We start from the raw sequence: 24,297 nt of genomic DNA, 5'->3' as shown, positions 1-24,297 counted from the left end.
TTGTAGTTACTTATCTAGAGCTGATTGCTTGATACCCTTTGCAATACGCCTTGAGGAGTATCATCGTCCGGAGAAATTAATAAAATTGTACACTTGAAATAATGGGTGTAAAATCGGTAAATTAACACTTTGTGCAAATGATGTTAGTGTGGTAAATGGTAATTACCATATTTCTGTCGCTTGATGTGTATCTTTTTGTACTCATTACTATATATTTCGTAAGTGTTAGTTTTTGTTGTAGTGCTACCATGGGATTGTAAGACTGGAGACCTACTAGTGTAGGTTTTACGTTTAAGGTCTATGTTTAGGTTGTGGGATGAGATTAATGAGATAAGTAAATGTGTTGATAAATGTTGGGGGTAGTTGGTGATACCATAAATTTAAGTTTCGCGTACTTATGATGGCAAAACTTAATTGATTTGTTTATGGGTTACTTTAATGGGTAAATTAAGATGATTTTTTTAAAATTTAACATAATTACGAATACATCCTCATTATTTGGAAAATTATTAATACTCTACTGATATTAACGATATGAAGTTAATTCGTAAGGTTTTCATCTATTTTTTTGTGGTCAACTGATCAAAATGCATTTGTGGATTGAGAATATAATTTTATTTATTTTTTAGATTTTTTTAATATTATTTTATGGATTAAGATAATTTTTTTTTAATTTTTAAAATTTTTCCATCCATCTCATTCATTTTTTTTTTTATAGTGTCAGTCACATGGAAGCAAACTTGCACTACAAAGTTGAGGTCTTATCTGCATTAGGCAATGAGATTTTTGGGTTTGCCCAAGGCTTTATTGGAGTTAATTTGAAAAAGTTTGACTGCATATTGTGTATTGAGTATTATGTGGATATAGAAAGTTAGTGGTTTATCCTTATTAAATGTATTTTTTTCCCTCTATTTATACAGGTAAAATGTGAATCCAGTAGGAAGCAAATATAATTATAAATTGGATTGATTTGAAAATAAAGATTTAATTTTTGAAAAAAAATTATTTTAGTTCAGTAGAACTATATCGTCTTTAATACCAGATGGATTTTTTTATGAGACCAACTATTTAATTGAAATTGTTTTTTTTTTTCTTTAAGTTGTTGTCGATGTGTATTGAATTTATGATTAATTTAAAAAAATATGAATAATTCTCACATCAAATTAAATAAAATTATGTGTACGGGAACAACATATCATCATTTCTAGTATATATATATACCAATAAGGGAAAAAATATAATTTAATCTCATGTGATATTGTAAATGTGCAAATTATTCCATATAGAAAAAAATAGCAATTTACTCCCTTATTTTTTAAAATGCAATAATTTATCCTCTGTGTTTTTTAAAATAAAATAATTATTTTTTTATTTTAAACGATATAGAAGATAAATTACTATTTTTTTTTATAGAGAGATAATTTACTCGTTTACAATATTAGAGGATAAATTATATTCAATCCTTACAATAAGTGTACACAACAAATAAATAAAAGTATAAAAGCATGTTACTCGGAGATTGGAGAAATAAATGGAAAGTCAAAAATTGTTGAACAAGAACGTGGAAGATGGCGTTGTCTATTTAGCCCACACGTAAACATGTGTTGGTCTCATGACATATATGAATATTATACAGTTAGAAAAATATATTTTAAAAGAATTGCACGTATCTTCATCTTCCCATTTATTTATTCTTCTCCATAAATATTTTATTGAATTTGATCTACTTATAATCTGATTTTGTGATTGATTGATGAACAATTCAATATTTTCAAAATTCAACGACGAAATCAATTCGATAAATGACTCAAATTATATAATGGGATCCGGCTAATATTCAAAATCGGAAACATGAGTAATTTCTCTATATTTATATGATTAATGGCATGCATGAATTATGATGAGATATGGATTGTGCAAATTTATTGATAGATTTTTCAAGCAGCTACTTTACGTTAATAGAAAGGATGATAATTGGTGGATCATAAAAATTATGATATGATCGGGTTGGGTGCATTTCTCCCCGTTTCAACCAACTCCAATGTTCGTATCTAGGAAGACCTATGGATCCCATCTATTTAGAATTTCACCCCCACCCTAGGGAGGTAACCGCATGCCCTCGGCCAACCTATATTCGGGAACTCATTGTGCAGTTTTAAACTGTGGAACTTTGAAATCCTTCACCAACTCTTTCCAAATGATGTTGTCTGTGAGATCAGAAAAATTCAAATTCCAACTACATTGGAACCCTTCCCCCCCCAAGCCGTTTTAGGCGCCCTCCACGTTAGGAAATTTCACTACCAAAGCGGCCTTCCATGCAATCTAGAGATCATCCAACCACCTCACACGTCGATGATGAAATTGTTGGGAAGAGAATTTGCAGCCTTGACTTGCACAACAGACTCAAACTCTTAATCTGGAGAACACTTTTTGATGTGTTTCCAACCCGAGGTAAGATTGCAATTTATTTCAAATCTAATGCTCTGATTGGCTCGCTGTGACTTTTAGGTCGAAGATGCTCATCATTTGTTTCTGAAATGCCTATTTACAGAGAGGATTTGGCTACTCTCTAAGTGGCAAGTGAGACTCCACCCCTTGTCACACTTGCAACTCAAGAGTGGTTCCTTTTCATCTCGGACCCAAAATAAAATTTCTTCCCCCCGGGCTATGACCAACACGAATTCTTGACCACATGGACTATCACATTGGAGCTCATATAGAAGGCACAAAATGATCAAGTGCACACGGGAAGGAACCACCACCTGCTGAGGCTCTTGCACAGATCATCCTCAACTTCTCGACTAACCATTCTTGTGCCCGAGCAACCAGAAAACAAGACCACTCGAGAATTGCAAATGGACTGCGCCTCCCTCGGAATGGCTCAAAGTGAACACGGAAATTGCACTCATAAAAGCTAAGTGTTTTGCGGCATTCGTTGTTCGAAATCATGACAGCTTTGTTGTCAGCTCACAAACGACAGAAGTTTTCACATATAATGCATCTCTTGTGGAGCTCCGAGCAATTCAACTTGTGGCCGAAAAGATGAATAATCTTGCTCTTGAGAAAGTTATTTTTGAAATAGATTCGGCAGATTATGTTACGTGGATTAAAGGATCACCCGAAGACATCGATCGTGCAGCTCACTTAAATGTGTTAGAAATTTAAAGACTTTAGGAAATTAGACTGAAGTGGAATTTTCGAAAAATTCTTAGATAGTGTAATGGCTTGGCCCATGGCTTGTCTAAATGGACACGTGAAGCCAATTGGGATGGTCCTATCCTCCTCCCCCCCCCCCCCCATCATTTTCCCAATTGATGTTTCTTGGTATAAGGGACCTAAATCCCTTGAACTCTTGAACTCTTGATTAATGAAAGTCACTAGATAAAAAATAAAAGAAGAAGAAGGAAGATAAAGAAGTTATTAATATGTAATTGATATAAATTGTTTGGGTTTGAAAACTATTATGAGTTATGATTTGTTTGAATTGCTTTGAACAATTTTATTTGTACTTGAAAATATATTTTTTCGAACTTGAATATTTGAGTTAGATGATGAAATAATTTTATTGCTAATTGATATATTGAATTTTTTTATATATATTTGTGGAAAAATTCAATTTTTGGAAAAAAAATCCTGACGGATTTTGTAGTGGAGCATAAAATTTATCAGGATGGAGTAGGTCTCGAGTCCTTCTCATAATTGATAGGTTGGGTCTTGGGTCCACCCTAACCTACCCGATTGCCACCTCTAATAAAAAGTCAAGATAAAAGGTATTTCGTGTGAAATATTAAGATTATATCTAAATTTTTATCTTAGGAATTAGTAAACTAAATGAATAAATTTAATTTCATTCCATTAGTATGGTATGTGATGGCATAACCAATTTTAAAATTTCCAAAAAATTAAAAAAGAAAGATAATAATAATTTAAATTGAAATGATCAAAGACGTGTACAATCATGGTAGTAAGTCTAACATTGCAACGATAGATATGCTCAAATAAATTCAAAGCCCCCATACGTGTGCCCCAAATGGTATATCATTTTGCATTAACATAAAAAATAATTTTGCAAAATTCACATTTTAATTTTGAAGATTAATCACACTTAGATCCCCTCTAAAAATATAAAATTATACTTGCTTTTAAAAAAAATTAAAATTACATTTATATTTCCTCTGAGAATTCTTCGATTATACCCAACCCTTAGGATTTGAATAAAAAATGCAGCGCTTTAGCAAAAAAATGTAATATAAAATTTTAATTTTATCCCTTATTTAATACTATTATGTAATAATTTTGTACTTATAAGGAGAAAAATATAATGATATTAATCTTAATATATATATATTATATTTATTTCTTTATAAGTACAAAAATACACATGAGAATGTTAAATGAGGGGCAAAACTGCTAGGTAATATTTTTTGCTAAAGTCAATAATTTTTATCCAAATCCTAGTGGAAAGGGATTAGGTGTAAAAGAAGAATTTTCAGGGGAGGCGTAAGTATAATTTCAAATCCTTTTAGAAAAAAATATAATTTCACATTTTTAAAAGGAATGTAAGTGTAATTAAGTCTTTATCTTGGATGGATCTATCTATTCAAAATTATTATATTTTACTAATTAAAAATAAAAATTTTATTTTGCGTAAAAAATTCATCCATAGCAACATATATTATAAAAAATATGTTTAATTTAAAAAAAGAAATATAATTATGCATAGCACGAAATTTAGGTCAGTTTATATAAATATTGCTAATGTATGAACTGTAGTTTTATCACTTGAGAAGCGGTCCAACAGATTGAACAATTCCTAAATACAAACTGTTTGAATAATTCCCCACCCCATCCCACCTTCTAATGGAGCTAAACCGGTATTTATATTACTACTTAGGTGTATTTATTATAGATAATGTAAAATTAGGGAAAATGACAATTTTCCTTCCATAAATTAGGATTTTTTTACTTTTGATTTCATTGATAACGGAACTTCTCATTTTTTGTCCTATAACTTTAGAAAAACAGCATTTTGGTCCCGTGATACATTTTTGTTAGATATTTAATAGAAAAGACCACGTGGTAGTTAAGTAGATGGGACTAAAAATATTACTTTTTGAAAGTTATGGGATCGAAAGTGAGTATCCTATAAAAAGTGGGATCAAAAGTGTAAAAGCGCACGTTCTGTTAAAATATATAACGAAAATGTGTCATGGGATCAAATATATTACTTTTTAGAACTTACAAGACCAAAAGTGAAAAAGCCCTAAGTTATGTTACAAAAAATGATGTTTTCCTGTAAAATTATAATATTGTTTCTCAATATTACTTGTCAGACTGTGTTTGATATTTAGTGGGCATGGATAACACGATAATTTGCTTGATAAGTTGATAACATATGGTTGTCCTTGGATCTTCTTCACCAATTAAAAAAGCACATTTTGTCCTTGGATCTTCTTTTTATACACACACACACGCTCCCAATGAATTTGCATCCAATATCTTTACAATGAAATATTGAGTCCCAAATCATTGAGATGTCCCTTAAAAATACCCATTTTGTCTTTCGATAGCTTTATTCGTCCATCACATATTATACTATCTTGTAAAAAATTTATATAATATATAAGTTGGGCTTGAATGTAAAAAATATATTCTTTTTCTTGTAAGTTTTGACACAATTTAACATATACATACAAATTTAGGGAAATAAGTTGAAATTGAGATTTAGTAAAATTGGTAGCCCTTATCCAAACAGAAAAAGGGCGAAAAGGGACAAAAATCAACACAAGTCCAAACTCGTACTAATCTACAAAACACCCCGATTTATTTTATCCCAAAGAGAAGAAAATATAATAATAATAAAAAAAAAAAAAAGAAAGAAAATTGAGGTAGGCATGTGAACAAAATAGAGATACTGGTTTCCCACCACCTTCTCTCTTGGTAAGTGCAGTGCTTCCCATCAAAACAGAAGAATCTGCAGTGTACAAAATTGTGGGTCTAGTTTCAGAATGTTTTGTTTGTTTCTTTCACAAACTATCTTCCCTCTCTTTCTACTTTTACATTTCCCACAGTTTGAGAAGCATATACATTGATTCTGCATTTTGGGTGCAACATCATCATAAAAATCCCATCTTTTCTCACCAGGTATGTACATATATGTAAATATACACAGAACCTCTCTCTCTCTCTCTCTCTATATATATATATATATATATATATCTATCTATTGTGTGTATGTGAGAGAGAGAGAGAGAGAGAGAGAGAGAGAGAGAGAGAAATCTTGAAAATTAAAGGGAAGGGTTGAGTTGTTTTTAAGGATGAGCAAAGGTAGAGACCAAACCACATTAATTTGTTCTTGAATTCCATGTTCAATTGATTGATTGATTGATTGTTGTTGTGGTGGTGGTAATTTGGTTGGTGTTACCATCTTTGTTTTCAATGTTTGAGGGTTCATTTCATTAATTTCTTATTCCTCTTTCATTCATTAATTTCTTGCACATCTTAAGTATTGATTTTCGTGGTGCGGTGGAGGTGGAGGTGGAGGTGGTGGCATGGAAAATTTTTGTCCCGACCTATATCAATAAATTAATTATATGATAAGTATAATACATTAATGTACTCTTTAATAGAAAGAGTGATTAATCACATCAAATGTGTTATATTTATTTTGTGATCGAATTAGTTGGTATAAATCAAGTTCAATCAAGAATTTTTCGTGGTGGCAATTTTGAATTCAAGACTTTCCTCTCTCTTTTTCTTCTTGAAGACACCAAAAACAATTCTTTTTTCTTTCTCAGCTTATATGTATCTTTGTATGGTAATTTCTTTTAGAATTTATTTTCATTGTATATTTTTTAATTGGTACGATTTTAATTTTTTTTTTCTTTCGAGATTCAGCAGGCGAGAAGGGCTTTGATAAAAAAGAAAAATCGAAATTATGAAAATTTAAAAGATATAGAATCAAAATAATATTTTATAAAATTTATGGATGAAAATTAAATAATCTGATTTACGGAATAAAAAATATGTGAGCGTTGTTTCTCATTACAGTTTGCGTTTCTAATTAATCACTGAATAATTGTATTTAAATCTGTAGTTTCTTTCTTATGGGAAGGGGAATTTCTCCGCTCCCTTTCTTATAATTCAAATTAATATAAAAGAAAAAAAAATAGAGGGGGGGGGGGTGGGAAGAGTCAAATGTCCTATCTACGTAGTCGCCACCTAAACAAACAATCACCTTCGCCGTGGTTTAATTATAAATATTTTATTATTTAAAAATAATAATTTATCATTATTTTTATGGTGAACTTACTAAAATATCAATTTTTTATTATAAATAATAATTTTATAATTTTTAAAATTATTTTTTATTATAAATAATAATTTTATAATTTTTAAAATTATTTTTAGATGGATTAATATTTCCTATGGATTATTTATTATCAAGTATAATTTTCTTTTAACATATCAATAAGGGTAAAATAGTAATATCCACTTCACTGTCCAGGAACTACATAATTATTTTTAATTTGAACGGAGTATTTATAATTTTTCAAAAAATATGGGGGTATTCGTTATCATATCAAAACTTACGAATAACTTCATTAATTATCTTGGCCGGCACAATATATGGAGAGCATGTGCCTGCGTACCATGAAGCTGACTCCATGCTGCAGATTATTATTCATTTTGATTAGAATATTGTTACGATAAAAAATGATAAGTCATTGGCACTGCGTGTGATGCATAAAAAACCTTCTTCACTACAATATGGCTTGTTTGCAATAACAACACATTCTTGCTTTGCTTGCTTCATTAATCTTGTTATCAGCTTCCTCTCATGCAGTTTGTAAACTCTGGTATTCAAAATTGTTTGTGTCTTTGCAGGTAATCGATTGACTACTTCTCTTGTTTGGAGAAACGTTTTCGGATCAGGTTCCGTCAACTTGTAGTTATGGCGTCAATGGTAAGAAACCGGATCCTCACTACATACATCGTTTTTTGTCAAATAAATTTAAAATTCCATAATGCCATACGTAGTTGGAAATAATCAGGTTAAAATTATTCCTTCCCTCGCTCGTTCGTCTTCTAATGTCATCTTTGTTCTTTGTTTCAGGTGAAGTCGAATAGACTTAAGAGGAGTGAATCCAACAAGTCTCACTCCTGGTTGTGGGATAGCCACATTAGTCCCAAGAACTCCAAGTGGCTACAAGAAAATCTTGAAGGTAGGTAACATTTTCGAAATATGTATACTTTGCCTAAGTAATGGAAATTTGAAAAAAAAGAAAAGAATTATTGCTATTATGTCGAGCAGAGTTCAAATTTATATGAAGAATTATTTTTTTTTCATAATTCGCTAATGTGTCCGACCTCCATATTCGTTATATCTAGATATTTTTGCTGATTAAATCGGATTGTAGTAATGCAACGTCGACCGATTTTTGCGTTGATCTTGTGATGTTTCAAATTTACCTTTTATATTATATGTATGATGTGCGAGCTTGTGAATGAAGAAAAATGTTAATTTATGTTGATGGCCTCAATATTTGGTTGCTTGTGGGGACGAAAATAAGGAGTATTTGGTTACCGTTTGACCGAGCTATTTTTGTCGATTTTTAGCCACTCCTCTTAACAAGGACAATGCGTGGTAGTAACAGTAGTGGCTTGTGATCGGACCGGTGTCGTGAAATTTCGTTTGCAAAACTCTTCATCTGGATATATGTGTTATGTTCATATTGTGACATGCAAATAGTTGGATCTTGTGTGAATTGAATATGCCGAGCAAAAAGGTGACGAGGAGATCTTTGATCTCAGGGATGGATCAACTTGTGAAGCGGATGTTAAAACTCATCGAACAAGATGCGGATTCATTTGCCAAGAAGGCTGAGATGTATTATCAGAAGAGGCCGGAGTTGATCAGCCTCGTCGAGGAATTCTATCGCATGTATCGGTCATTGGCTGAACGGTATGATCATGTGACGGGAGAATTGAGGAAAAACATTCCATCGGATCTCCAATCTCAGTGCTCTGGAATATCCGACATCGGATCCGAGCCGCCTTCCACTATGCCGTCTCCTGATAGGAGACCGAGTTGGCGTAAATCCGGTCCTCGTGCCGCCGGATTTGAGGTTTTTCTTGGAAGTGGTGGAACTGGCTCAGAGTTGTATAATAAGGAAGGAGATGAATCATCTACTCTGGACTCGGGAACGGATTCAGATGATTCGTCTGTTCACAATTACTCAGGCATGCAGAGCAATTATGAGGAACAGGGGTTGCGTCTTAGGATCATAGAGCTCGAGGTCGAGCTCCGTGAGGTGAAAGAGAAACTCCAAGTGCAAGAGGGAGAGATTACTAAAGGTTCTTCCAAAAAATCTGGTGATGGAAACTCTGAGGGTCCTAATAAAATAGCTAAATACGAAGAAGAATTGCGACTTGCGAAAGAAAAGATTCAACAGTCCGAAGAAGAGATCAGCCGTTTGACTGTCGAGCTTAGAAAGTATAAATTTCTTGGAGATACAAATAGTCTTCTGCTTTCGGAAGATGCCGTGAGGCACAACAGTCCCGAAGTTTTGGAACCGGATACAGCGATGGAGGGCTCAGAAGGCGAAGTTCTGGACCCTGTGAACAAAATTCAGATGCTCGAGGAAGAGCTTAGAATCACGCAAGAGAGACTTCATGAGTCCGAGGAGGAAGCAGCGAGCTTAAGGCAAGAACTTACAAGAAAGGGATCCTCTATACAGAATTTGCAAGATCAGTTTACATTGGCTCAAAAAGAGGTTTCTCTATGGAAAAACAAGCTCGAGAAAGAGAAACGAGAGGTTTTAAAGCTGCAGGACCGTGTATCGAGGTACAAAACCAATCTCTCAGAACGTGATCAAGAAATCAGAGGGTTGAAAGAAGCGATGTCGAATGCCAACAAGAGCTTATCTGAGGAAAATGAGAAACTTCAAGCAGATGTAGCTAGAATATTGAAGGAGCGAACTTATTTGGAGGATAATCTAAAAGGACTGGATTTACGTCGCCAGTCGTTAGAAGAGGACGTTAGACGAGTCAAGGCTGGAAAAGCAGAAATGGAAGGTGTACTTGGATCCCAAATCGAGCAGTTGAAAGCTGACATATCTGACAGGAATGAATGTCTGGAAAAGCTGAAGAAAGACCTTGATGCTTTGCAGCTGAAATACGAAAAGCTGATGGCTGAGAAGGACGAGCTAAATACTAATATTGCTGCTCTCGATGCAGAGATGAGTTCTAAAGACGATAGGATAGACCAAATGAGCGAGCACTTCCGTCAATTACACGAGGAGCATGTTGATCTGATTGCTAGAGCCGAGGGGGCACGAAAAGCGGCAGAGGAGCTACAGTCCAGAGTTAAAGAACTAGAATGCGAGGTGGAGAGGAAGGACGAAATCATTCTTGAAGGAGCAGAGGAAAAACGTGAAGCAATAAGGCAGCTTTGCTTTTCGCTCGAGCACTATCGCAACGGGTACTATCGTCTTAGGGAGACTGTTGTTGGGCAAAAGAAAACACCTCTAACAGCATCGTAAGTTTCTTGTAAAAAATGTAGAGTATCGCGTTTCTTCAGTTTTGATTTGGTTATCTTTTGCACTCTCCTTTGTATAGCCATCTTGTTCATGTGTAGATTCGGGTAGGGTAGTCCGGGGGATATCCCCGCGTGTGAAATACAGTTTTGTAGTTTAACAGTGATCTTTCTCTTTTATGGTTCGTTGTGTGAGTGCCGGTTCCTGGTAAGAAAATTACGCTACTTCTAACTTGCTTGTATTTTGAACGGTCATAATTCGTTAAATTGTATGTGAGTAGGGGAAAATGCCCCATTTCGACGTACGCTGCTTCGCCTGCAGAGAACTGGAAATCAACAGGGGATGAATGCAGGATCAAGATCAACTTCTGGCCCTTCAAATGATCAAACTATAGTTCATCATATTTGGTGTTAACCTATTGACATGTGGTGAGGTATGTTCACATACCAATGAATTGTTTGATTGCACAATCAAATGTATTACAGTGCTCAGCCTTCTGTCTTTAAGTAGCCCTTTTGTTACAGTGAGTACCAACTAAAAGCCCCACACATCATAGTCACTCATCTGCAGGTGTGTCACATACGAGTACTTAGAGGAAAACATTGAACAGCTTTCAGACACTACATCTGCCACACATAAACTGATGTTGCACATCCAAACGGCACGTCTTCTACCCGACGGGACCCTGCGATGCCCGTTGCTGCACCACCGTAACACTTAGAAATAGAAATACAGGTTGTTTTTCTTTCGAGTGTGGGCAAATAACACAGAAAGATCAAATTGTGTGCTAAAATTTTATCTTCATAACCTCAACTACTTGCTCAAGAGAAAGACAAGATCCATAGTTTATTTATAAATTGGATCTCCACAGCCTCAGTTTGTAAAACATTAGCTATACAAATGGTGGTCACATCATTGGTGTAAAAGGACTATAGAAGCAGAATGTTGATGCAGTAGAAAAATCTACCTTCAGCACATCTGCAGTGCAAGCCAACAGTTCTCTACTTCTCTACTGCAGAATTTAATAATCCCTTTATCATTCACATCTTCTACGTTTTTCTTCAACTCCTACTTGAAAACTTTTTATTATATTCTGAGGTTTGTGTTTATTTAAATTTCTTCAAAGTATTTGTTGTTTTCTTTCTTCTTCACTGATCTGACACTTCTATGCAATATTAATTGTTCTATTATTATTTATGATTTCAGGTATTTGTAGTTATCATTTAGGGATAATTATACTCTTCTCCCTTAAAATTTGGTGTAATTACATATAAATCCTCTGTGGTGTAGGAAAATTACATCTAACACTCCAAATGTTTGCTTCCGTCTAACAAATAAATTTTTTCATTAGTCAAAATTCGCTGAATTTGTTGTTATTACCAAAAAAGGATAATTACACTTTCCACCCCTGAGATTTAGTGTAATTACACACAGACCCCCTATGATTTGGGAAATTACATCTAGCACCCCTGAAGTTTGCTTCCGTCTAATAAATAAGTCCATCCGTTAGTAAAAAAATCACTGAATTTGTTAATATTAACAAAAAAAAACTGAATGGGAATTGATATTTACTCTTAATTGATTGATTTAACTTATTATAGGTCAAACAATTTTGTTCGACCTAAACTATCCTTATAACAGTGAAAATATACCTCTTCACTTGCATTATCTCATGAAGACGTATTAAGATAATTTTGGACATAAAAAAATTTATTGACCTGCAATAAGTCAGTAAATAAGTCAACTAGGAGTTAAAATAGATTCTTTTCTAATTTTTTTTGATAATATCAGCAAATTCGGAAATTTTGACTAATTGAGGGGCTTATTTGCTAGACAAAAATAAATCTCAGGAGTGTCAGATGTAATTTTTCAAATACAAGGGTTTACCTATGTAATTTCATTAACCTCATGGGAGGAGAGTGTAATTATCCCCAACAAATAAGATTGAAAAAAAAAATCTATATTTACCCTAGATTGACTTGTTACTGGCTTATTGCATGTCAAATAAATCTTTTATAACCAAATTACTCTCATACGTTTTCACATGTTAATGCATGTGAGAAGGTATATTTTCACTATTATAAGAGTAGTTTAGTCAAAAAAAGATTATTTAACTTGCAATAAGTCAATTAAGGGCAAATTCAATTTTCATTCATTTGTTAATATAAACTAATTCAGTAAATTTTCACTAATGGGAAACTTATTTGTTAGACGTAAGCAAATTTCAAGGGTTTCAGATATAATTTATCAAATCAAAAAAGTATACGGGAAATTACTCCAAATATGAGAAGACTGGAGTGTAATTTTCTCTACTATTAATGATTGATATAAGTAAGAGACAGGCTGGTTGTGTCTTTTGCATGATTAATTTGTATGAACAAGAGAACTAGGTTGAGTAATTATTAGAATGTTTTCATATTAAAGTCGTGTGTTTAATCCATATTTGTGATCGTAACCTCAATACTCTAGAAGTAGATAAAAATAAGATATCGAGGAAACCGTTTAAATTAAGCAAGATGTATTGTACTATTATGCTTTTTTTACTTAATGAAATTTACCTTTACTGAAAAAAATAAAAAAGTAGATAAAATCAATATTTATGTTGGTTATTTGATACGCTTATAATAGACCATGAAAATTTGAACATGACGCAGAAAAAGCGATAAGGTCACCATCACCCCTCCTCACAATATTACAACAATTTCTTTTAAAGTTTGACATAAATATGAACATTTTATTATTTTTTAAAATGAAACATAATTATATATGTAGCACCTAAACCGTGAGGTAAAAATTATTATTTTATCCTTGATTTTTAAAAAAGAAGTTTGAAAAAATGTTAAAAAAATTTGAAGATGGGTAAAGTAAATAACGCATAAAGCACATATATATATATATATTAGTCCGTATAAATATTTTAGAAAATTTTTAAAAATATATAAAAAGGTTAAATACATTTTACACCTCTAATACCACCTCATTAGTTACCCCCTAAACTAAAGAAACCTTCAATTACCCCTTATCTCTGCGTTAAGTTTTTAAATTAAATGAAAATGGACAAAAATACCCCTTGGCTATTAATCATATGATATATTCACTTTAGTGCTTTCTGTAGTTAAATAAATCAATTAATTTAATTTAATTTTTATATATTCATTTATGATGTTAATAAATTAATATTGGATTAATCACATATTGATTATAAGATCAATGTTAGTACTTTTAAATTAAAATAAATTTATAAACTTGTGCTTGTACGTTACACTAGATATAATTTTAATAACAAAAATAATGCAAGTGATATTCAAGTCTATTGTTTTGACATCCAAATATCAAGTAGGTAATTTGGGGAGTTAGAGGTAATTCTTTTGTTGTCTTTCCATATAGTAAATCTATTTCACCCATTGACCTGATTTTGGGTCCAACACATTAAGTCTGTCAGTTGGTGTGCAATACCTAAATCTAGACCCAAATCCAAATCCATTTTGATAGTTACGACCCATATCGGTATCTAGTATTTCACATTAAATCCAAACTTAGACACATATCTGTAGTAACAATTTTTTAGGGTTTGAGTAGAGCCTATACCCTAAAATATCAGTAGAAAAAATTTTAATATGCAAAAATGCATCTTTGTTCGCTAACTTAAAACTAGTGAATTTCTAAACTTTTGTTGATTATCAATATGACTATTTATATACCCAAATTTAAATTAATTATTTTATAAACATTGGAGTTGAATAAACTTTTCACATTAATTGATATATTTAACAATAGAGGGCATATAATGTAAATATATCATATTATTAATGGCCAAGGGTATTTTTATCAATTTTTATTTAATTCAAAGGTTTTCCGAAAACAGGGGGGTAAATGAAGGTTTATTTAGCTTAGGGGGTAATTTATAAGCGTAACATACTTTAGGGGTGCAAAATATATTTAATCCTACATAAATTATAATTCACAATCCAAAAGGGTATTTTGAAAAGTTTATCGTAAAAATCTGATGAAAATCTAATAAAGGCTAACAGAATGAACTTGTTATTAGACGAACCTTATAATCATGGAGGTATATAAAATTTCTTAAATAATAAAAATATAATTATAATTATGTCAAACTTCAGAAGAGGTAGAGGTAATATATCCCATCTTTTATTTACTTATAAGTGCAGGAAAAAAACCACAATATTAATTGCAGGTTTGCATATAAAATCATATTTGGTGCGTCATATTTATAAAATGTCATTATCCACATAAACTATGAAAGGTGCAGTAAGTAGGTCGTGAGAAATTAATTGTTGGGGGGTCTCATTTAGTTCCAACCATTCATGTTAAGCTAGCGTGGGTCTCACACCAATCCATGTGCAATTAATTGAAAATATAAATAATATAATTATTATTTTTTAAATATATAAATTAGTTCCATAAATAAATATATTAATACGATAGAGATTAGGAGTAGTTATTCAGAGAAAAGTGAAGAAAAAAAGGATTATGAAAATTGAGAGGGAGAGAGAACTGGAGGTTGACGAAGAAAAAAAAAAGCTCTGAAATAATTTAAAGGGTAAATACATTTTCTCATTCGAACTATGCTCATTTTTACATTTTGCAATGCGTGGGTTTGGACGGACCCAAGACCCGCCCAACCAGGTCCTTTTGAACCCGAGCCCCGCCCTGCCCGCTACAAAATACATCGGGACAGATCAAACCAAATAGGCTCGATTCCTACATATTTTTTTTTAAAAAAAAAAAGAGGGAAGAGAGAGAGAGAGAGCAGGGGGTAGAGAACAACGACGACAAGGGTTACATCTTTCGATTTGACATAATTCTACCTTTTTCATTTTCGAGAAGAATAATCAGATCATGTTATAATTAAAAAGACACTTTCAAAAGAAATTCAATTAAAAATATATTGGGGAATTTTCTTTTTTTTTTCATAATTTAGATTTAATGTATTTTTAATCATGTTGAGTAAATAATCTCATAACTTACAAAAGATATTATTGTTCTCTTGTCAACTTTTGTTAAAAATTGACGGAAAGAATCACGTGGCGCTATCCTTCTAAAATGAAAAAAAAATGACTACATGACTTGTACATTATTTTTTTCTGTCAATTTCTTAACAGAAATTAATTAAAACACTTATCAAAGTTAGAATATTTTAAAGTCATGAAATTATTTTTGAAAATTCCATTAAAAATACACATAATCTTAAATATAGGATGAGAAATAGAATTTTTTTTAAAACATATGTATACACACAAATCTTAAATAAAATTGCTTTTTAGTCGCGTAATGTGTGAATATGCATGCCACACACATTTGATATTTACCCGTAAAAATCACCATCATTTATGATTACGTCTTGTGACTCAATATTAGACTGGGAATTAAATTTTATTATATATTTTTATTTTATTTATACATATTAGGATTAATTATATTTAAACTTTCTTTAAAAATATTAAATTATATTTTCCTAATTTTAATACAACTATATATTAATCCAGTTTATTAACAGTGTAGTTGAATAAAATTCCAAGTCAAATTAACTCATATATTTTATTACAGAGAACATTAACTTTCATATTCTTACACTATAAATGTGTCACAAATTGTTTCTAGTGATAATTTAATGCACAATATATATCACTAATTCTTGCTAATTATAATTTTTATAAAATAATTATCGCTATTAAAATTTTAAAATTCATTATTGTGACAAAATAAAAAATCTTGCAACTATATATATAATTAAGACAATATTAAAATTGTTACTATATTTTTTTTTGTCACTATTATTCAATTTTCTTGTAGTGTTAATAGTCGAGGGTATTCTTATCCATTTATGTTTAATTAAAAAGATTATCTCAAAGATAGGTGGTAAGTGAATTTTCTTTTTTTTTTTTAGTTTAAGGAGTATTTAATGAGGGTGGCATACTTTAAAAGCGTCAAATGTATTTAACCTAATTATAAGTACATCTTTATTGTTCGTAAAATTACAAAAACGCCCGTCTAACAACGAGTCATTCTGTGGTGAATTGACTAAATGCCCTTTTGATTATGAATTATAAATTTATATATCCTTTAGAATTTTTTAAATTTTTTATGGATTAATATGCTCTGTAGGTTATTTACTTTATCCACCCTCATATCTTTTTTTATATTTTTTCAAATATTTTTGTATTTGTAATTGTGTCAAACCTCATAAAATGTAACTGTAATTTACGTTAAAAAAAAAAAAGAAATGGAAACTATACCCTTTAATTATTATTTAACATTTCATATAAATTGAATTTAAAAAAATAAGATTCAAACATAAGTCTCACTTAACAAATAAAATTGTGGCACGTGACTCATAGGTTTGAGTCATAATCTTAACGTGTGGACTCTCACCTATAAATGAATTTATTATAATTATATGTTTATTTAATTAAAACTTTAATAACTATTCATTCATATATTTAATTATTGAATAATGATAATAATAAAAATAATAATCATTTAACTATAATGTATATATATATTAAAAGAAAAGAGTTTTAAATTATTACAAAATCTAATTATGTAGTTAAGTGAGAAACGTATCATTAAAATATTCGAAAATAAATTCCACTAACTAATATAACACAATTCTTACTATTTAATATAAGAAACGTGGTTTTGGATTTGCATGACCCCATTAGGTATTACTTCGGAATGACGACTGGTAGGTAACACAAGAGAACAATCCAATGTATCGATGTGTGCATTTAAAACTGTTGTCGCATACCTAAACTAACGTTTTTAGTGAACTTTTTTTTTTTATTTTTTTCACATTCTTTATTAGGAATATATAAAACAAAATAAGTCAATTCTTTTTTTTAAAATAAGGACAGCAGAGGAAATCAGGCCTACATGAGGGGGGAGTATGCAAAATGATGCAAGTGTGGGGAGCAATGTATACACTCTGCAAATAGTTTATTTCCATAAAGCAAAGTGCGACTTTTGGGATCTGCTTCCTTAATATTTAATCTCATATTTTAGTACATATATACGAGTATAATACGTTAAAAATAAAATAAATTACAACGAGCTCTCTAATATTTGTTATTATTATGAATATTTTTTAATTATTTAAAAAATTATAAATATCTTTCTGCAATTTTAAATACCACAGTAACTACTTTATACAATTAGTTGTCATAAGGGATGTGCGGGTTTTTAATTTCTTGACACAATTTATATTTAATTGATTTTTTAATAGTTTACAGTGTTTTCAAAATTGAATTGGACGTGCGGTCAGTGGGTTAATTGAGAATTAGCTAAGAGGTCAGTCCAATTACCTAATGATGCATCTCTCTACGGTTATGCAGATGCTAAATTCAATTTGAATCTATACTATGAATTATATTCTACAGGGATAATTATACATGCACTCCTCTAAAATTTGATATAATTATACGTGGATTTTTTATGATTTAAAAAATTATAAGGTAAATTACAATGACTTTTCCTAAAATTTGACATAATTACGAATATCCCCTTATTGTTTAAAAAATTAAAAATACCTTCTCGATTTTTTATTGAATTATGTAATGGTTTGATGGAAATATGAAATTGTGAACTTTGTTCTTGTTGTATTTTTTTATTTTTTCAAAAAAATAAAAACTTATAAAAAATTGAACGGAATGGATGAAAAAATTTTAAAAATTATAAAAAAATTATCCACTTAGTCCATAAATAAAATATTTTTTTAAAAAAATAAATAAAATTTTATGATATTTAATCCACAAGGGCATTTTGGTCAGTTCACCATAAAAATGAATGAAAATATAACGTATTGAACTAATTATTATACGACCGTAAAATCAGAGGATCTTAGTAATTTTCCAAACAACGAGGGGTACTTGTATTACCAAACCTCAGGGGTGGTCGTTGTAATTTATCTAACATTATATTTAGTACCCTAATATTTGTTTCTGCCTAATAAATAAACTCATTTGTTAGTTAAAATTCATCGAATTTGCTGATATTAACTAAAAAAATTAAACAAAAATTCATATTTACTTTCGATTGACTTATTACTTATTTATTGAAAGTCAAATATATATTTTCAAATCAAAATACCCTTATAAGGATGAAAGCATACATTTTCACATACGTTAGAGTGTCAAGATGGAAAAAGGTAGTTTGGTCAAAAAAAATTTATTTGACCTATAATAAATCAATAATAAAACAATCGAAGTACAAATACACTCAAAAAATTAATAAATTTTAACTAACAAAAAAGTCTAAATTGAAAAAAAAAAATTATAAATAAACTTTTTCTGTAGTTAAAATTCACAAATTTGGGAAAAAAATTATGAGAAAACCCTAAATTAAATTAAAATTTATGAACTTTTCTACTCCAGCCCGAAAATCTTGAATCGTTGGGAGACTTGCAATTTTTGAAAAGGTGAGAATAGTTGTGGGAAATTAAAAATAAAAGATTGGAGCATGGGATTTCTGGACCAACCAACTCCACGAACTAAGTGGTTCTACTCGTTGTTAAGCCTCACCAACCCCTCCTTACCTAACCCCCCTACCAGAAAACCGCCTTCTCTCCGTTAACTTTGACGCCGTCAGATGCCGCCATTCCCTCCCCCCTGTCCTCTTCTCTTCTTCACCTAATTCCACCGCTGCTTCTATATAAATGCTCCACCATTCGCCAGCTTATCAAAACACCTCCATAATTTCTTGATTTTCTCAACCACCGTACCCTTCGCCTTTCCCGTTTGAGTGGCCCAACTGAACATGGATCTTCTCTTCCTCGAGAAGACCCTTCTCGGTCTCTTCTTGGCCATCGTTGTAGCCACGGTTGTGTCTAAGCTGCGAGGAAAGAAATTCAAGCTCCCTCCCGGGCCCATTCCGGTTCCGATATTCGGGAACTGGCTCCAAGTCGGGGATGACTTGAACCACCGCAATCTCAGTGACTACGCCAAGAAATTCGGCGACATTTTGTTGCTGCGGATGGGGCAGCGCAACCTCGTTGTCGTATCGTCGCCGGACCTCGCGAAGGAAGTGCTCCACACGCAGGGAGTGGAGTTTGGGTCCCGTACCCGGAACGTCGTGTTCGACATTTTCACCGGGAAGGGGCAGGACATGGTGTTCACGGTGTACGGTGAGCACTGGCGGAAGATGCGCCGGATCATGACGGTGCCCTTTTTCACCAACAAGGTAGTGCAGCAGTACCGCCAGGGGTGGGAGGCGGAGGTCGCAGCTGTGGTGGCGGATGTGAAGAAGAATCCAGAGTCGGCGACCAATGGGATTGTGCTGAGGAGGAGGTTGCAGCTGATGATGTACAATAATATGTACAGAATCATGTTTGATAGAAGGTTTGAGAGTGAGGATGATCCCTTGTTTGTTAAGCTCAAGGCCTTGAATGGGGAGAGGAGCAGATTGGCGCAGAGCTTTGAGTACAACTATGGTGATTTCATACCCATTTTGAGGCCTTTCTTGAAAGGGTATCTCAAGATGTGCAAGGAGGTTAAGGATATGAGATTACAGCTGTTCAAGGACTATTTCGTTGATGAGAGAAAGTAAGTTCACTTTTTCCTATCTTAATCTCTTGTAAAGTATACCTAGTTCTTTATTTCGCTTTGCGATAGTTGCTTTTTCGTTTATTCTCTCTATCTATGTCTGCCTCTTGTAACTCAGTGGTTTTCTTGGGACTTTTCTCCTTAAAATAGGACACCATTTGAGGTAGTCACAATGATCAAAGGGATGCTACTCAGATTCAGGGCACTTGAGGAAAATAGATATCCTCTGTAGTAGAACAAACTTGAAAGAAATTCATATTCCTGGTTTGGAATTGAATCATCCCTGTGGATTTGATTGATATCAATGAGATTGGAGTCTGGAGAAAATCACCCTCTGTTACATAGACTCCTTTTTGTAGCTCATTTCAAGCAATCACTTCCTTCTCTACCACAACCCTCCATTTTTCTTTCTTTTGATCTCACCTGATTGTGATATCTTGTTTATGTTGGGATGCTAGCCTCAAACAGTAATATACTAATTAGAAGTCTGTTCTTCTTCATCTTCTTTTGTTAGGATGAACTAAGTAGTTGTTGAGTAATGGACATTCTTACAGTGTTGTTATGAATAACCAGGCACGGACACTCCTCTTTTCTTTTTCTGTTGTTATATCTTGAGATCTGCCCTTTTCCCCCCTTATTGCACACAAGATGGCTCAAATCGGAAATGGGATAGGTGTTGATAAGATTTTCGTGCTGCAGAAAGCTCGCAAGCACAAAAGCATTGGACAATGATGGCCTGAAATGTGCCATTGATCACATTCTTGAAGCCCAGCAGAAGGGAGAGATCAATGAGGACAATGCCCTTTACATTGTCGAGAACATCAACGTTGCTGGTAACTTGCTACTGCTTTTGGTGTACTTGATCTTTCATTTCCTCAAGGAAACCCCAACCTACCCTTCTTTTGCATTGAATCGTTCATATACAGATCACTGCTAGAAAATGAATCTATTCCCAGATTTTAATAAGGCTTAAAAATTATGATTAATCAATCATGGACAACAAACTAATGTAAAAACTTGAGGGATTTTTTTTTACCACATTTAATCAATTTTTACTAACATCTTAGTTATTACCAATGTATTTTTATTCGTGATTCTTAGAAGTGCCCAAAGCATTTGTTATGATTTTTTTAAGATATGAATGATGTTTTGGCCTCTATGTGGAATTGATGGTTAATAGTTGTTGTGGAACTTTTTATTAATAATTGCTTTTCATATTTTATTTTCATTGTAATTAATTATATTAAAAAAATCATATTTTCTTGTAGCGTGTGTGTGCTGTAGACGTGTGCATCGGCATAAGCAGGAAATGGGATGAATTATATATAATATTCTTGGATTGTGGGGTTGGGTGGGAGGAAGGAGGGGTTGTTGAAAAACAAGTTTTTGGATCCACTTAGATAGGTAATCTACTTACAACATGTTAAGGAACAATCTTTTCATTTGTGGGAATCTTAATCAATTGTCCATGAATGGCTCTGCTATGGTGGGTGTTAAATATTGGACACCTTCATTTACTGTGTTCAATAGATGACTTTTCAAGCGGGTAGTTGTCTCGCCATGTGAATTGCAGCCACCTCACCTAAATTTATACTCATAGGATCATGTAATGGTTGTTTGTATCCAGTCAAGTTGATGTAGAAGTGTTTAGTTAAAAACTAAAGAATGTCGTAATATTGAATTTACACGTTCATACTTGTGACCATATGGAGTGGGTCACTCATTCTGGTTCTAAACATGCTTTTTTCATGGCAGCAATTGAAACAACACTTTGGTCAATCGAGTGGGGTATTGCTGAACTAGTGAACCATCCGGAGATCCAGAAGAAGCTTCGAGATGAGATCGACACTGTGCTTGGCCCAGGAGTGCCCGTGACTGAACCCGACACCCATAAGCTCCCATACCTTCAGGCAGTGATCAAGGAGACACTCCGCCTCAGAATGGCGATTCCCCTCCTGGTGCCCCACATGAACCTCCACGACGCCAAGCTAGGGGGCTACGACATTCCAGCAGAGAGCAAGATCTTGGTCAATGCTTGGTGGTTGGCCAACAACCCTGCCCACTGGAAGAACCCCGATGAGTTCAGGCCCGAGAGGTTCTTGGAGGAGGAGTCCAAGGTTGAGGCCAACGGCAACGACTTCCGGTATCTGCCATTCGGTGTTGGCAGGAGGAGCTGCCCCGGAATCATTCTTGCGTTGCCTATTCTTGGAATCACTCTGGGAGGGCTGGTGCAGAACTTTGAGTTGCTGCCTCCTCCAGGGCAGTCGAAGCTCGACACGACCGAGAAGGGCGGGCAGTTCAGTCTGCACATTTTGAAGCACTCCACCATTGTGATGAAGCCCAGATCCTTCTGAAATTCCATATATTAGCCACAAAGTAATGGGTGATTCAAATGTATTTGCGTATGTGATTGGGTCTTAGGATTTTATCTTTCGCTGTATATCTATTGCTCATGAAGAATGTATATCTATTGCTCATGAAGAATGAAAATTGGAGCGGGTTGTTCGAACTATAAAAACAAGAGATTCAGTCCTCCTGTCATTATATAACGTGCAATTGGTGCTAGTTGCATACGTGATGTGGCACCCTTATGGAAATTCTAATCGTATTTGATTTAATCAAATATTAATAATATAGTAAATACAATATATTTATTCTGCAATTGATATATAATTCAAAAAAAGTAACTAATCACACGAAAAGCTACTTATACTTAATTTTGATTTGATTGAACCAAACTTAATTGGGATAAAACTTTTCAGCATTGCTTTTGCAATCTAGTCTATCTCTCCCGTATTTCGGGTTCTATCCACTTCAAACAGCTGCATCTAATTTTATATGTAAATAAAAAATTAGATTTTGAAATCAAATATATTAAAATAAAAAAAATAGGGTTTCACGCAATTTACTCTCATTATGATATTGTAAATGGACAAATTACCCCTTATAAAAAAGAATTAAGAGCAATTTACTTTCCTGTTTAAAGAGGTAAATTGCTTAATTTTAAAATACATATGAAAATAAATTGCTTCATTTTAAAAAAGTAGAAAAATAAATTATTATTTTTTATAAAAAAATAATTTATTCATTTAAATATCACAAAAAAATTACTTATATTGTTTTTCTAAACTGTTTACAAATCCAACAGAAGTGGGCCTAAACTACCAAGCCTTGCCCATACTCGTAAAAAGGGCCTCCACCATGCAACAAAATATGACATATAACGAAACACACAAGACACGTAGCAAATCTAGAAAACTCAAGTCTAACGCAAATCTATCTGCCACGACGAAGTGCTGCAACCATGAAGGTTTCATGTCTTTCATGATATCAAATTCTTGATACTATATTTTGCTCTGTAAAGACAGAGGAGATTACACACCAACATTAAAAAATACGCTTCAAGCCCTAAGATCAATTTTCGAAGCAAAGATCAATAATTACCTTCAATATAAAGAATATAACACTTTTCTATTTAACTTTTATAAATTTCATCTTTTTTTCTTTCTTTTTGGATTTGAAGTGATGAACTATTATTAATTAAAATAACTCGATTATAACCATTCGCACCAAATATCAATATCTAATTACAATAACATACATTGATCAATAATATCAGATAAATAAAATTTAAACAATATCAACTATATTGTAGAATAGCATACCACATATATAGCAGAATTTGCACATTAATTTCCACGCTATTAGTGTTGGATTTGTTTATTGCTACTAGAGGTGATTAAAAAAAAATTAAAACCAATCAAAACTACCCGAATCAAATCGAGTCCAACCGTTTTTTATAATTTATATTTCAAACCACGGTTCCAAATTTAAAGTAAAATCACACCGCACTACTGATTTGGTTTTAATTTAAAATTTAAAAAAAACCGTAAATAATCAAACTGTACTACTAAATATATAATTAATTTTTTGAATTATATATAATAATTTAATAAATTAATTAAAATTTATATTCAAATTATATAATCCCAAAATTATAATATTATCAAATATCCTCATTACAAAGCCCATTTTTATAAAATTTATATTTGGACTTTATAGAAAATAAAATATATGTAATTTTTTAAGTCCATTCAAATTTTAAGTCCATGTGGTTATTGCCTCGATTTTCCGTTCATTTTTTTCCCTCTTTTCCTCTTCTCTCTTTTCTCTCTTACCACCTTCTTTGTTCCGTATTC

General features: G+C 32.4%; 2 protein-coding genes across 6 annotated transcripts; both read left to right on the top strand.

Moving 5' to 3' along the window:
• Positions 1 to 5,848: 5,848 nt before the first annotated feature.
• On the top strand, positions 5,849 to 11,577 carry LOC105163852 (protein NETWORKED 4A). 5 transcript variants are annotated; one of them, XR_016065678.1, is made up of 6 exons: positions 5,849 to 5,940; positions 7,888 to 7,966; positions 8,117 to 8,225; positions 8,815 to 10,540; positions 10,819 to 10,971; positions 11,109 to 11,577. XR_016065678.1 is itself a non-coding variant. In XM_088880920.1 (4 exons), the coding sequence occupies exons 2-4, from the start codon at positions 7,955 to 7,957 to the stop codon at positions 10,542 to 10,544; spliced, it is 1,851 nt and encodes a 616-aa protein (XP_088737046.1). In that variant the 5' UTR covers positions 5,948 to 6,144; positions 7,888 to 7,954; the 3' UTR covers positions 10,545 to 10,762. The 5 variants fall into 5 exon arrangements, 1 of the variants encoding a protein (XP_088737046.1); XR_016065679.1 differs by lacking the exon at positions 5,849 to 5,940 and adding an exon at positions 5,948 to 6,144 and having other exon boundaries at positions 10,860 to 10,971; XR_002287213.2 differs by lacking the exon at positions 5,849 to 5,940 and adding an exon at positions 5,948 to 6,144.
• Positions 11,578 to 19,205: 7,628 nt separating this feature from the next.
• Positions 19,206 to 22,619, top strand: LOC105163854 (trans-cinnamate 4-monooxygenase). The gene is made up of 3 exons (XM_011082349.3): positions 19,206 to 20,098; positions 20,798 to 20,931; positions 21,854 to 22,619. The coding sequence occupies exons 1-3, from the start codon at positions 19,314 to 19,316 to the stop codon at positions 22,450 to 22,452; spliced, it is 1,518 nt and encodes a 505-aa protein (XP_011080651.1). The 5' UTR covers positions 19,206 to 19,313; the 3' UTR covers positions 22,453 to 22,619.
• The last annotated feature ends 1,678 nt before the right edge of the window (positions 22,620 to 24,297 follow it).

This window comes from Sesamum indicum, linkage group LG6, assembly GCF_026168435.1.
Source record: "Sesamum indicum cultivar Baizhima isolate 11 linkage group LG6, ASM2616843v1, whole genome shotgun sequence".
Taxonomy (NCBI): Eukaryota; Viridiplantae; Streptophyta; class Magnoliopsida; order Lamiales; family Pedaliaceae; genus Sesamum; species Sesamum indicum.
The sequence above is the reverse complement of the archived record's forward strand: the minus strand, read 5'-3'. Positions and strand labels throughout refer to the sequence as shown.